Source organism: Triticum urartu, chromosome 7A (assembly GCF_056163025.1).
Source record: "Triticum urartu cultivar PI428250 chromosome 7A, HENAU_Tu73, whole genome shotgun sequence".
In the NCBI taxonomy this organism is placed as follows: domain Eukaryota; kingdom Viridiplantae; phylum Streptophyta; class Magnoliopsida; order Poales; family Poaceae; genus Triticum; species Triticum urartu.
Genome location: NC_141879.1, coordinates 565422391 through 565437984, shown reverse-complemented (window position 1 = coordinate 565437984; position 15594 = coordinate 565422391). Strand labels below are relative to the sequence as shown.

General features: G+C 43.3%; 1 protein-coding gene across 1 annotated transcript; it reads left to right on the top strand.

The window, feature by feature from the left end:
- Positions 1–4046, top strand: LOC125519060 (F-box/LRR-repeat protein At3g26922-like). Its single transcript, XM_087535040.1, has 2 exons — positions 1–2832; positions 2932–4046. The coding sequence occupies exon 1, from the start codon at positions 86–88 to the stop codon at positions 1148–1150; it is 1065 nt and encodes a 354-aa protein (XP_087391166.1). The 5' UTR covers positions 1–85; the 3' UTR covers positions 1151–2832; positions 2932–4046.
- Positions 4047–15594: the final 11548 nt, after the last annotated feature.

The following is a 15594-nucleotide window of genomic DNA, read 5'->3' as shown; positions in this document are numbered from 1 at the left end:
GGCCCGAGGGCTGAGGGCACTCGCTTCTCACACTTGTTTACCCAACTAGCAGATCCGCTCTCCGGTCAAAACACACCTCTCCACCATGGGCGACGGCGCCGCCTCCCACCCCGCCCGGCGCTACAACGGCGAGGACCGCATCAGCGCCCTCCGCAACGACCTCCTCGGCGACATCATCAACCGCCTTCCCTTTACGGATGCTGCGCGCACTGCCGCCTTTGCCTCCCAGTGGCGCCAGATCTGGCGCTCCACCCCGCTCGTCCTGCGTGATGCCGACGCCCACCTCTCTGAGGCCACGCGCATCGCCACCGTCGCACGGGCCCTCGCCGACCACCCGGGGCCCTTTCGTACCGTGAGCCTCTTCGGCTGCATAGCCTCCTCCCTGGATCTCGAGCTCCCAGAGTGGCCGCGCCTCCTCGCCACCAAGCGCATCGAGAACCTCTCCTTCCTGAACAAGCAAACCCAACCCCAGACCACCTTGTCGCCCCTCCCTGCTGACATCCTCTGCTGCGGCTCGCTCCAGTCCCTCTCCCTGGCCCTCTGGCAGATCCCCGGTGACCTCCCGCTCGCCGCCAACGCCTTCCCCAATCTCCGGAAGCTCGGCTTGGTACGGAACGACACAAGCGACCAGTACATCCACCGCTTGCTTGCTGCCTGCCCTGATCTGGAGTACCTTGGGCTCGTGCTTGATGGTAAGCCCGAGCGCGTCCATGTCTGCAGCCAAAGCCTCCGGTGCTTGCTCCTTGGGCTGTCCAAGGTGGAGGAGTTCACCGTGGTGGACGCCCCGCTCTTGGAGCGCATCATCTTCTTCAAGACGCCTTATGGTGGAACCGATTGCGTGAGGTTCTGGATTGCCTCGGCACCCAAGCTGCGGGTGATCGGCTACCTGGAGCCAAGAATTCACAAGCTGCAAATCGGTGACAACATCATCAAAGTACGTTTGCCTTTCTTTCTCTCTCTGGTTCAATGGAACTATTCTTTTTTTATGAAAAGGGGTCTCGCCCTGGCTCCATTCATAAGAAAGAAACCATACAGCTTGAGTACCATTTATTACAAACTCTCTAAGATCATAGGGAGGCCTAAGCACCTCACTCCAAAAATATTGAATAGACTTTTGCCTACCCCGTCAAACCAACGGGAGGGAAACTAGAACTAGGAGGACACATTGTAGTAATCTTGGTAAAGGAAAATCGAATAGAATAACAAAACATTCTACTTTCAAACTCTTACATGGGTATCAAACCTAGGTCAGGAACGCATGCCAGTGAAGAAGCTCAGCAGAGCCGTGAGAACACCACATGGATAGTTTCCCATCGCTTCCTTCCATGACATTGTCTCACTTGCTTCTCTGTAAAGTTCTAGTCTGGCTCCAGAGAAAGGGAGCTTTCAGCCTCCCCCAGAGATGATTATGGAAATCCATTAAGTCTCTTACTTCCAGCTCCGGAAACGGTTTTGTCTAGTCTCTCAAATATCGGGAGACCATGCCTAGCACCTATTTCAGAGGGATCAATGAAACTCTGTTAAATATTATAGAGTTTCTAAAGTTCCACAACCCCCACAGGAGATTGCAGATGTAACTATAGAGGTTTAGAAGAGTACATCCCTTTAGATTCATATTGCCAAATCAACGAATCTTCCTCATCTCTAAAAGGTGTAAGCCTAACAATATTAACTAGTTTGAACCATTGCACCATTAGCTCATTTGAAAAAGTTCCCCTACAGGTACATCTTAGATTACCACCATCCCACAAATCAACAATAGTCTTATTTTTCTCTTGAACTAAAGAATACATATCCCAATATGTTGTAGCTAAAGGAGCATTTCCATGCTAAATATCTTCCCAATTTAATTTGTCTGCCACTCCCAACATACCATTTATACCCAATTTTAAAAGCCCACAAAGCCCACATAAAGCTTTTCCAGAACTCAGAAGTGTGGCTGTCCTGATAGCAAAGGACGTTGGGATTCCTGGTATTATACTTATTGTCAACTATCTTCTTCCATAAGGAACCTTCACCAGCTATGTATCTCTTAACCTAGGATCCTATTAAACAAATGTTCATATCTTGGAGGTTTAATACCCCATCCCCCATATCCCCTCTTCATACAAATGGAAGACCAATTGGCTAGATGAATTTTGTTGGCCCCTTCACTATCACTACACAAACAATTTGCCATGTGTGAATTGATCAGGTTCAAGGCCCACTGAGGGATTTAAAGAAATATAGTAAATAGAAGGGGATGCTAGCTAGGGAGGACCTATTCAGGGTATTTTTTCCCAAATAAGAAAGACGTTTGACTCTCCAACCAGCTATTCTGGCTAAAAATTTATCAATCAAAGCTAGCAGATCTTCTCTGCTAAGCTTGTCAAAATGCAAAGGAATTCCTAAATACTTAATAGGGAAATCCCTAATTATGCATTGGAAAATGTCCACAAAGGGATTGAGATCATTAACTGTCAAGTTAATAGGGATAAGAGCACTCTTATGCTAGTTAATTGGCATCCCCGAAATTTGTTCAAAACAAGTTAGAATCCATTTCAGATTCAGAGCAACAATGGCATCATTTTATAAGAACAAAAGGGTATCATCAGCATACTATACTCTTATAATAACACTCTTTAAATGGAACTGTTATGTGACAAGTTACGGAGTAATATGCATGTTCTTCTGGTGCACTGTGCTGCAACCTGACACAATGGCGAGTCCAGGAACCGTGGTTCCTAGCGTTGAGATATTGGCCATGAAGGTGAACTTTGGTGTCTTTTGGGAGGTGAAGATGTTGGCCAGCTTTCTAAGATGCTTCCCAACATTGGCACGCTGCACATCGAGGTCCTCGTGAATTGATCATCAAGTAATCTTACAACAATCATTTATTAGTAGCGTGTTTTGTATCTAATTGAATGATGCACTCATTGGTATGAACAACAGTCTGTACCGCATGATCCATCAGTGGCCGCTCATGAACCCACCGGAGAGCACCATGCTAGGTTCTGGCAGGAGGCCAGTCCAGTCGAAAGCTTGAGATTACATGTCAGGAGCTTGTTCATCCACAAATTTCAAGGGTATCAAAACGAGTTTGCATTCCTCAAGTACGTGGCCTTGAACGCGCGGGAGCTGCGAGCATTGCTGGTCGTGTCACCTGACAAAAAAATTGCTTTGGCACTGGCAGAAGAGGTGAATGAGATGGCAAAGAAATTGGACTGTCCGCTATTTCAGCCATGGACTGCTAGAGGGTTGTTGGAGTCACCTAGAGTGCGCAATGTTTTGATCTCTCCTAAAGTACCCTTTCTCGGTGTCCATGACCCTTTTCGCTGGTGAACCAGTGGTTGGCTATGTGTTCTCCTGATCCCAGCTTATTTGGGAATCATTGACTGCTCTACTTCAAGGTCAAGTTGTTTAGTTTGTAAGGTGTGTGATCTCCTAAGATATGGTAGGTTTCAACTTACCATGAGTATATTGTGAACAAACCCTTGGGTTTATATGAGTAAAAGATTTTCAAATATACAGAACAACCTAGAAAATAAGGAAATTATAACTAGATACTCAGAGAGCCAAATGATATCAATCTCTAGCACGAGCCGCCATCCTAGAAGCCTTGTGTAGATCATAAATCACATAGACAAACCATCTTGTGAATGAAACTTTTGCCACAATGAAAGATTGTGCGGAGACTGCGGTTATGACGGAGAAGGAGCACAGACTGCCAGAGAGCAATCTGTCTAGTCAGGAAGGCACCCAAGGAGAGAATGAAGAGGCCATGGTCGTGTTGCTGCCGGAAAAATGACCCCGATGGCCGGCCTTCAACCTTTGGTTGGTTGCAACATGAACACCGAAAAGGGAATAAATAAGAGAAGCATTACCTTGACAAATCAACACGAAGATACACAAGGCGCCCACCCCAAATTAGAAGGACCCGAGATAGTAATGACACGCCCCCATATCATACACTAATAGTCGAGAGAACCAGCATTTCTGATGGGAGATATGGAGGGTACTGTTTCGCTGCCACCATCGCGAGAGTAGAATCCACGCGCAACCAAAGACCTACCTAAGACACCTAGATACTGATAACCCACAAGTACAGGGGATCAATTGTAGCCTCTTTCGATAAGTAAGAGTGTCAAACCCAACGAGGAGCTAAAGGTAGAACAAATATTCCCTCAAGTTCTATCGACCACCGATACAACTCTACGCACGCTTAGCGTTCGCTTTACCTAGAACAAGTATGAAACTAGAAGTACTTTGTAGGTGTTTTTGGATAGGTTTGCAAGATAATAAAGAGCACGTAAATAAAAAATAGGGGGCTGTTTAGATAAAGACACAACTAAGTTAGTTTTAGTAGAGAGCTTGTTGTCACACAAGAAAGTTATTTGTCCCTAGGCAATCGATAACTAGACCGGTAATCATTATTGCAATTTTATTTAAGGGAGAGGCATAAGCTAACATACTTTCTATTCTTGGATCATATGCACTTATGATTGGAACTCTAGCAAGCATCCGCAACTACTAAAGATCATTAAGGTAAAACCCAACCATAGCATTATAAGGCATCAAGTCCTCTTTATTCCCATACGCAAACAACCTACTTACTCGGGTCTGTGTTTCTATCACTCACGCCACCCACCATAAGCAAATCATGAACATATTGCAAACCCTACAGCGGGGATCCCTCACGCTTGCGCGACACGGAGAGCACCATAGGACAACACCAATAATAAAACATGCAACTCAAACCAATCACGATCATCAATTAACCCATAGGACAAAACGGATCTACTCAAACATCATAGGATAGCCATACATCATTGGGAAATAATATATAGCGTTGAGCATTATGTTTAAGTAGAGATTACAGCGAGTAAAAGAGGGGTTACACTGCTGCATAGGGGGGGGAGAGTTGGTGATGACGGTGGTGAAGTTGTTGGTGTAGATCGTTGTCGCGATGATGGCCCCCGCGGCGTTCCGGCGCCACCGGGAGAGAGGGGAAAAGAGCCCCCTTCTTCTTCTTATTCTTCCTTGACCTTCTCCCTAGATGGGAGAAGGGTTTCCCCTCTGGTCCATGGCCTCCATGGCGGCGGAGGGGCGAGAGCCCCTCCGAGATTGGACCCGTCTCTTTGTCTCTCTCTGTTTCTGCGTTCCAGATTCTGCCCCTTCACCATTTCTTAAATTCCCGGAGATCTGTGACTCCGATTGGGCTGAAATTTGGACACAATTTTTATCCGGATATTAGATTTCTTGCGACGAAAGAAGGGCACCAACCGCCTTACGGGGTGGCCATGAGGGCCCAGGGCGCGCCCCCGTGCCTCGTGGCCCCCTCGGGCATCGTCTTGCGTTGATTCTTCTTCCCAAAAATCACATATATTCCAAAAAAAATCTCCATCGCTTTTTATCCCGTTTGGACTCCATTTGGTATGGATTTTCTGCGAAACAAAAAACATGCAACAAACAGGAACTAGCATTGGGCACTAGATCAATATGTTAGTCCCAAAAATAGTATAAAAAGTTGCCAAATGTATATGAAAGTTGTAGAATATTGGCATGGAACAATAAAAAATTATAGATACGACGGAGACGTATCAGCATCCCCAAGCTTAATTCCTGGTCGTCCTCAAGTAGGTAAATGATAAATTTTTTTGATGTGGAATGCTACCTAACATAATCTTGATCATGTAATCTAATCATGGCATGAATATTAAGACACGAGTGATTCAAAGCAATAGTCTATCATTTGACATTAAGACAATAATACTTCAAGCATACTAATAAAGCAATCATGTCTTTTTAAAATAACATGGCCAAAGAAAGTTATCCCTACAAAATCATATGGTCTGGCAATGCTCCATCTTCACCACACAAAATATTCAAATCATGCACAACCCCGATGACAAGCCAAGAAATTGTTTCATACTTTTGATGTTCTCAAACCTTTTCAACTTTCATGCAATACATGAGCATGAGCCATGAATATAACACTATAGGTGGAATAGAATATGATGACGGAGGTTGTGTGGAGAAGACGAAAAAGGGAGAAAGTCTCACATCGACGCGACTAATCAACGGGCTATGGAGATGCCCATCAATTGATGTCAATGCGAGGAGTAGGGATTGCCATGCAACGGATGCACTAAGAGCTATAAGTGTATGAAAGCTCAAACTGGAAACTAAGTGGGTGTGCATCCAACTTGCTTGCTCATGAAGACCTAGGGCATTTGAGGAAGCCCATCGTTGGAATATACAAGCCAAGTTATATAATGAAAATTCCCACTAGTATATGAAAGTGATAACTCAAGAGACTCTCTATATGAAGAACATGGTGCTACTCGGAAGCACAAGTGTGGTAAAAGGATAGTAACTTTGTCCCTTCTCTTTTTTCTTTTTTTGTAGGCTTCTTTGGCCTCTATCTTTTTTTTGGGGGGGGGGGTGCTTCTTTGGCCACTTTTATTTTGATCATGGGACAATGTTCTAATAATGATGATCATCACACTTTTATTTACTTACAACTCAATATCACAACTCGATACTAGAACAAAGATATGACTCTACATGAATGCCTCCGGCGGTGTACCCGGATGTGCAATGATCTAGCGTAGCAATGACATAAAAAATGGACAAGCCATGAAAACATCATGTTGGCTATCTTATGATTATGCAAAGCAATATGACAATAAATGCTCAAGTCATGTATATGATGATGATGGAATTTGCATGGCAATATATCTCGGAATGGCTATGGAAATGCCATAATAGGTAGGTATGGTGGCTATTTTGAGGAAGATATAAGGAGGCTTATGTGCGATAGAGCATATCATATCACGGGGTTTAGATGCACCGGCGAAGTTTGCACCGACTCTCAAGGTGAGAAAGGGCAATGCACGGTACCGAAGAGGCTAGCAATGATGGAAGGGTGAGAGTGTGTATAATCCATGGACTCAACATTAGTCATAAAGAACTCGCATACTTATTGCAAAAATCTATTAGTCATCGAAACAAAGTACTACGTGCATGCTCCTAGGGGGATAGATTGGTAGGAAAAGACCATCGCTTGTCCCCGACCGCCACTCATAAGGAAGACAATCAATAAATACCTCATGCTCCAACTTCATTACATAACGGTTCACCATACATGCATGCTACGGGAATCACAAACTTCAACACAAGTATTTCTACAATCCACAACTACCCACTAGCATGACTCTAATATCACCACCTTTATATTGCAAAACTATTGCAAGGAATCAAACATATCATATTCAGTTATCTACAAGTTTTGTGTAGGATTTTATGACTAACCATGTGAATGACCAATTTCTGTCATCTCTCTAAATAGATATAAGTGAAGCAAGAGAGTTTAATTCTTTCTAAAAAAGATATGCCCATGCTCTAACAAATATAAGTGAAGCAAAAGAGCATTCCACAAATGGCGGTTTTCTATGTGAAGAGAAACAGGCAATACAAACTTCAAAAGATATAAGTGAAGCACACGAAGCATTCTATAAAGCCATACTCAAAAGATATAAGTGAAGTGCAATGAGCATTCTATAAATCAACCAAGGACTATCTCATACCAGCATGGTGCATCAAAGAAAAGAGAAAACTAAATGCAAAAGACGCTCCAAGATTTACGCATATCATGTGACGAATAAAAATATAGCTCCAAGTGAAATTACCGATGATCGTTAGAAGAAAGAGGGGATGCCTTCCGGGGCATCCCCAAGCTTGGTTGCTTGGGAGTCCTTGAATATTTACTTGGGGTGCCTCGGGCATCCCCAAGCTTGGGCTCTTGCCACTCCTTATTCCTTCATCCATCGTGATCTCTCCCAAAACTTGAAAACTTCAATCACACAAAACTTAACAGAAAGTTCAGTAAGATCCGTTAGTATAATAAAGCAAATCACTACTCTAAGTACTGTTGCAAACCAATTCATATTTTGTTTTTGAATTTTAGCTACTGTAATATAACTTTTCCATGGCTTAATCCACTGATAGAAATTGATAGTTTCATCAAAACAAGCAAACTATGCATCAAAAACAGAATCTGTCTTAAACAGGATAGTCTGTAGTAATATGAACATTCACCATACTTCTGGTACTCCAAAAATTCTGAAATAATTAGGAAAAATAAACAATTTGTATAGAAAGACAGTGCAAAAGTTTCAGAACCATTTGACCTTCCAGTAAAAAAAATGTAAAATCGCGCACTACAGCCAAAGTTCCTGTTCTGCACCGCACAAACCAACAAGCAATGTAAACATCCTAAAGGCAAATCTTGGCACATTATTTTTATAATAAAATGGAATTGTGCAAGGGGATAATTATTTTTGTTGAAAAGTTTCTGTAATCAAGATTCAAAAAGTTTCCGTGAGCATGAACAAAGTTCAAGGAGCTCCCCACTTCAACAATGCTTGTCTCTCTCACTTTCACTTTCCTTTCTGAAAAGTTTTGGGTTCTCCTCTTTATTTTATTTGTTTTTAAACTATATAAAAGAACTCAACAGAAATAAATGACTCTCTAAAACTTCTGGGTTGTCTCCCTGGCAGCGCTTTCTTTAAAGCCATTAAGCTAGGCATATAGTGCTCAAGTAATGAATCCACCCGGATCCCAAGGTATATCAAAGCCAATTTTAATTAACAATGATTTGTGATTTAGTAGTGAGCACAAAGTAACATATATAATGCAACAACGAAGTCTAACTCTCTTCCTATGCATCGACATGTCATAAAAGAACAATTCATGCACACATAGTAAAGGCTAATGCATAGTATAAACATTTTCTTGCAATTTTATCATATTGGAAACATGGAGAGACGGAGATGTAGTTCCTCTCTCATAATAATTGCAAGTAGGAGCAGCAAGCACATGCATATTATATCTATCAAAATCATCATGTGTAGTAGTGAAACACAACCCATCAATATAATCCTTAATAAGGGCAAACTTCTCCGATATAGTGTAGTTTGGAGAATTCAAAAAGATAATAGGACTATCATGTGTGGGTGCAATAGCAACAAGTTCATTTTTAACATAAGGAACTATAGCAAGTTCATCTCCATAAGCATAATTCATATTGGCATCTTGGCCACAAGCATAGCAAGCATCATCAAAAAGGGATATTTCAAAAGAATCAACAGGATCATAACAATCATCATAGCATTCATCCTTCGGTAAGCACGAAGGGAAATTAAACAATGTATGAGTTGAAGAGTTACTCTCATTAGAAGGTGGGCACGGGTAGCTAATCCGATCTTCCTCCTTTTGTTCTTCGCTCTCCTCATCATCTTATTCATCCAATGAGCTCACAGTTTCATCAATTTCTTCTTCCATAAATTCCTGCAAAATATTAGTCTCTTCCTGGACAGCGGAGACTCTCTCAATAAATTCATCAATATCGGAATTGAATTCATAATTCTCATAGCAATATTTAAGTATAGCAAAATTTTCAGGTCTGTAAATAGCATCATCAAGATTTTCACACTCTTTAAACAAAGATTCAATTTCATAAGCACCCATAAAAGCAACGAATTCTTCTATTTGCTCCACATCATAGTAATCATATATACCATTAGCATAAGAAGCCAAGGTTTTATCATCATTAAATTTGCATGGAAAGGGAAGGTGTGGAGCCTTCATCCTAGAGCAACAAGTATAATCATATCTCAAGCATAGTTGCCTAGCATACCAATACGACATATAAATTTGATCCCATAATAGTTTCCCTTTTTGAGTCAAGCGATAATCCCTAAAGTATTCACATTGATCCAACATGTCTCCCATAACATAATTGAATGGGGTTTTCTCAGGATTATCAAAGTAGTACATAATCTCTTTCACGAAATGAGCATCAAGGGTTTTAGGAGGTTCCCCATCTCCATGAGTAGCAAGTAAACCTAATTTTTTTGGCATTTCGTGTTCCATATCCATAACTAAAGATAGAGAACAACTTAGAACCGAAAATAAAAATTACTTAGTGATAAAGCAAACAAGCACACACGAGAATATTCACCCCACGCTATAACTCCCCGCAACAGCGCCAGAAAAAGGTCTTGATAACCCACAAGTACAGGGGATCAATTGTAGCCTCTTTCGATAAGTAAGAGTGTCGAACCCAACGAGGAGCTAAAGGTAGAACAAATATTCCCTCAAGTTCTATCGACCACCGATACAACTCTACGCACGCTTAACGTTCGCTTTACCTAGAACAAGTATGAAACTAGAAGTGCTTTGTAGGTGTTTTTGGATAGGTTTGCAAGATAATAAAGAGCGCATAAATAAAAAGTAGGGGTTGTTTAGATAAAGACACAACTAAGTTAGTTTTAGTAGAGAGCTTGTTGTCACACAAGAAAGTTATTTGTCCCTAGGCAATCAATAACTAGACCGGTAATCATTATTGCAATTTTATTTAAGGGAGAGGCATAAGCTAACATACTTTCTCTTCTTGGATCATATGCACTTATGATTGGAACTCTAGCAAGTATCTGCAACTACTAAAGATCATTAAGGTAAAACCCAACCATAGCATTATAAGGCATCAAGTCCTCTTTATTCCCATACACAAACAACCTACTTACTCGGGTCTGTGTTTCTATCACTCACGCCACCCACCATAAGCAAATCATGAACATATTGCAAACCCTACAGCGGGGATCCCTCACGCTTGCGCGACGTGGAGAGCACCATAGGACAACACCAATAATAAAACATGCAACTCAAACCAATCACGATCATCAATTAACCCATAGGACAAAGCGGATCTACTCAAACATCATAGGATAGCCATACATCATTGGGAAATAATATATAGCGTTGAGCACCATGTTTAAGTAGAGATTACAGCAGGTAAAAGAGGGGTTATGATATGTCTCCAACGTATCTATAATTTTTGATTGCTCCATGCTATATTATCTACCGTTTTAGACATTATTGGGCTTTATTATCCACTTTTATATTATTTTTGGGACTAACCTATTAACCGGAGGCCCAGCCCAGAATTGCTGTTTTTTGCCTATTTTAGGGTTTCAAAGAAAAGGAATATCAAACGGAGTCCAAACGGAATGAAACCTTCGGAAACATGATTTTCTCATCAGATAAGATCCAGGAGACTTGGACCCTCCGTCAAGAAAGCCACGAGGTGCTCACGAGGGTGGAGGGCGCGCCCCCTACCTCGTGGGCCCCTCGAAGCTCCACCGACGTACTTCTTCCTCCCATATATATCCACGTATCCCCAAACTATCAGAAGAGGAGCCAAAAACCTAATTCCACCGCCGCAACTTTCTGTATCCACGAGATCTCATCTTGGGGCCTATTCCGGAGCTCCGCCGGAGGGGGCATCGATCACGGAGGGCTTCTACATCATCATCCAAGCCCCTCTGATGAAGTGTGAGTAGTTTACTTCAGACCTACGGGTCCATAGCTAGTAGCTAGATGGCTTCTTCTCTCTTTTTGGATCTCAATACAATGTTCTCCCCCTCTCTTGTGGAGATCTATTCGATGTAATCTTCTTTTTGCGGTGTGTTTGTTGAGACTGATGAATTGTGGGTTTATGATCCAGTCTATCTATGAATAATATTTGAATCTTCTCTGATTTCTTTTATGTATGATTGGTTATTTTTGCAAGTCTCTTCGAATTATCAGTTTGGTTTGGCCTACTAGATTGGTTGTTCTTGCCATGGGAGAAGTGCTTAGCTTTGGGTGCAATCTTGCGGTGTCCTTTCCCAGTGACAGAAGGGGCAGCAAGGCACGTATTGTATTGTTTCCATCGAGGATAACAAGATGGTTTTTTTTATCATATTGCATGAAACTATCCCTCTACATCATGTCATCTTGCTTAAGGCGTTACTCTGTTTTTAACTTAATACTCTAGATGCATGCTGGATAGCGGTCGATGAGTGGAGTAATAGTAGTAGATGCAGAATCGTTTCGGTCTACTTGTATCGGACGTGATGCCTATATACATGATCATACCTAGATATTCTCATAAGTATGCTCAATTCTGTCAATTGCTCAGCAGTAATTTGTTCACCCACCGTAGAATACTTATGCTCTTGAGAGAAGCCACTAGTGAAACCTATGGCCCCCGGGTCTCTTTCTCATCATATCAATCTCCATTACTTTATTATTGCTTTGCTTCTACTTTGCTTTTACTTTTTACTTTGCATCTCTATATCAAAAATACCAAAATATTATTTATCTTCTCTATCAGATCTCACTTTCGTAAGTGACCATGAAGGGATTGACAACCCCTAAGCGCATTGGTTGCGTTGAGCTATTGTTTTTGTGTAGGTACGAGGGACTCGAGCATAGCCTCCTACTGGATTGATACCTTGGTTCTCAAAAACTGAGGGAAATACTTACGCTACTTTGCTGCATCATCCCTTCCTCTTCGGGGAAATCCAACGCAGTGCTCAAGAGGTAGCAGGTTACACCGCTGCATAGAGGGGGGAAGTGTTGGTGATGATGGCGGTGAAGTTGTTGGTGTAGATTGTTGTCGCGATGATGGCCCAGGGGCGTTCCGGCGCCACCGGGAGAGAGAGGGGAAAGAGCCCCCCTTCTTCTTCTTCTTCCTTGACCTTCTCCCTAGATGGGAGAAGGGTTTCCCCTCTGGTCCATGGCCTCCATGGCGGCGGAGGGGCGAGAGCCCCTCCGAGATTGGATCTGTCTCTCTGTCTCTCTCTGTTTCTGCATTCCAGATTCTGCCCCTTCACTGTTTCTTAAATTCCCGGAGATCCGTAACTCCGATCGGGCTGAAATTTGGACATGATTTTTATCCGGATATTAGCTTTCTTGCGGCGAAAGAAGGGAACCAACCGCCTTACACGGTGGCCACGAGAGCCCAGGGCGCGCCTGACCCCCTGGGGCGCGCCCCCCTACCTCGTGGCCCCCTCGGGCATCGTCTCATGTTGATTCTTCTTCCCAAAAATCACATATATTCCAAAAAAAATCTCCGTCAGTTTTTATTCCGTTTGGACTCCGTTTGATATGGATTTTCTGTGAAGCAAAAAACATGCAACAAATAGGAACTGACACTGGGCACTGGATCAATATGTTAGTCCCAAAAATAGTAGAAAAAGTTGCCAAATGTATATGAAAGTTGTGGAATATTGGCATGGAACAATAAAAAATTATAGATATGACGAAGACGTATCAGATACTAAGCACACACACACACAAACATGCCGCGAGGTTCCCTTTCCTCTCACCACCACCTAGAAAACGACAGAGGTGAGGGAAACCTCATGACAGCGGAATCCGAGGCACCTGCTCCATGCTCTTCTTGGGTCTCTTCTCACGGCTACGATTTCACAGGGCATTTCTTCTCATATCTTTATCTTTTGGATGATTAATTACAGTTGCTAGAATTTGTGCAAATCATGGTCACACAAAATTGCCCAGTACTAAAGCATAAACTTGCAAGTTGAAAAATGTATATGTTTAGTTAGTGGAGTATTACTGGACTTTTTTAGTTTATACGAGCTAGTGTGTGTGTGTATAATGATTTAGTGATGATATTTTTAGAGGTAGAGAATGTTCAGATGCTTTTTTTGTTTCAGACATTAATTTAGGCAGCTGAATTAACATCTAAACATTCTCTTCTTAAAATAAAATAATTTTGGAGCAAACTAGAACATCTACAACAAATCTCAAGGAAACTCCCACTACTAGTGGTTATACCGAAAAAGGCTTTCGCCCCGCTTTATAAATAAAGAAAACCACCACAGGCAAATGGTACAACAAGGTTCACCCACACACACACACACAAAGTCGCACAACATAGAGTACAAATGGGTTCTGCTGAGAGCACAACTCAACAAGCCCTAAAAAAGAAAAAGCGAAGGCGGGTCAACCACAGCAGCAACATCTAAGGAGCTAATCCGGCTCGAGTGGTGGCGGAGGGAGCGGTGGCACCAAGCGAAGAGCCACCGAGCGAAGGTCGGCGATGATGGTGGTGATGGCGTCTCAGTTCTGGTGACGGCTAAGCGTCCGCTAGAGCTGCAAGTATCCACACATTTTGAACACAGCATCAGTAGCATGTCGAAGAGGAACCCATTGAATGACAAGCTTATTTCGTACGGTCCAGAGCGTCCACGCTAGCACCCCAATGAGCAGCCACCTAATGTGGCAGCCTGTCATGGGGGAGGCCTGAATCTCGGAGAGGAGATCAGGGAAGTTGGTGTTACACCAGTTGCCACCGACAGCCTCTCAGAGGCAGCCCCATAGAAACTGGGCGGACACGCACGAGAAGATGATGTGATTCGAGGTTTCTTCTGTCCCACATAGGGGGCAGATACCATCACCCGGACCCTGGCGTTTCACCACCTCCACACCAGAGGGGAGCCGACCTCGGATCCATTGCCACATGAAGATTCTAATCTTGAGGGGCATGCAGATGGGCCATATAGACTCAAGGACAACCGGTACAGGAGAGGGGTGTAACGCCCTCGATGCGGCTATAGCTCCCACGTGTCGAGGCACGACTTAGAGACATAACCGCATTGAAAGCAATGTCGCAAGTCAGGCAATCATTACAACATCCCATGTAATACATAATAAAAGGGGGAGATAACATAGTTGGCTTACACTCGCCACGTCACATCAGAGTACATAAATAACATCCATCAAACAATCACTCATGGCCCGACTACGGCGCCAAAATGGAAAAGAAACCAACATGCGACAAGGCCTTGAATCAAACCCCAACTAGGCACCACTACTGATCATCGGGAAAGGAAACATAATAACGCTGAGAGTCCTCGTCGAACTCCCACTTGAGCTCGTACTCGTCACCTGGAGCGGAATCACCTGGACCTGCATCTGGAATTATAGTAACTGTGAGCCACAGGGACTCAGCAATCTCGCACCCTCGCGATCAAAACTATTTAAGCTTATAGGAAGGATAAGGCAAGTATATGTGGAGCTGCAGCAAGCGACTAGCATATGTGGTGGCTAACTTATCCGCAAAAGAGAGCGAGAAGAGGAGGCAAGGCGCGAGCGAGAATCTAGAAGGACAACCTGCACAAACATTACTCCAACACCGTGTCCGCTTCCCGGACTCCGCCGGAAAGGGGCCATCACGGTAACACACGCGTTTGATTCATTTTAATTAAGTTTAGTTAAAGTTATCTACAACCGGACATTAACAAATTCCCATCTGCCCATAACCGCGGGCACGGCTTTCGAAAGATCAATCCCTGCAGGGGAGTCCCAACTTAGCCCATGACAAGCTCTCACGGTCAACGAAGGAATAGACCTCCACCCGAGACACACCGATCAGACTCGGTAACCCGGTACAACAAGACAATTCGACAGGTTAAAACAAGACCAGCAACACCGCCCGAATGTGCCGACAAATCCCGATAGGAGCTGCACATATCTCTTTCTCAGGGCACACTCAGATGAGCGCTCCATACAACTAAAACCAAACCTCGAGTTTCCCCGAGGGGGCGCTGCACAGGACTCTATTTTGGACCAACACTCAGAGGAGCACTGGCCCGGGGGGGGGGGGGTTAAAATAAGATGACCCTTGAGTCTGCAGAACCCAAGGGAAAGGAAAAGGCTAGGTGGCAAACGGTAAGACCAATGTTGGGCATTGCTGGAAAA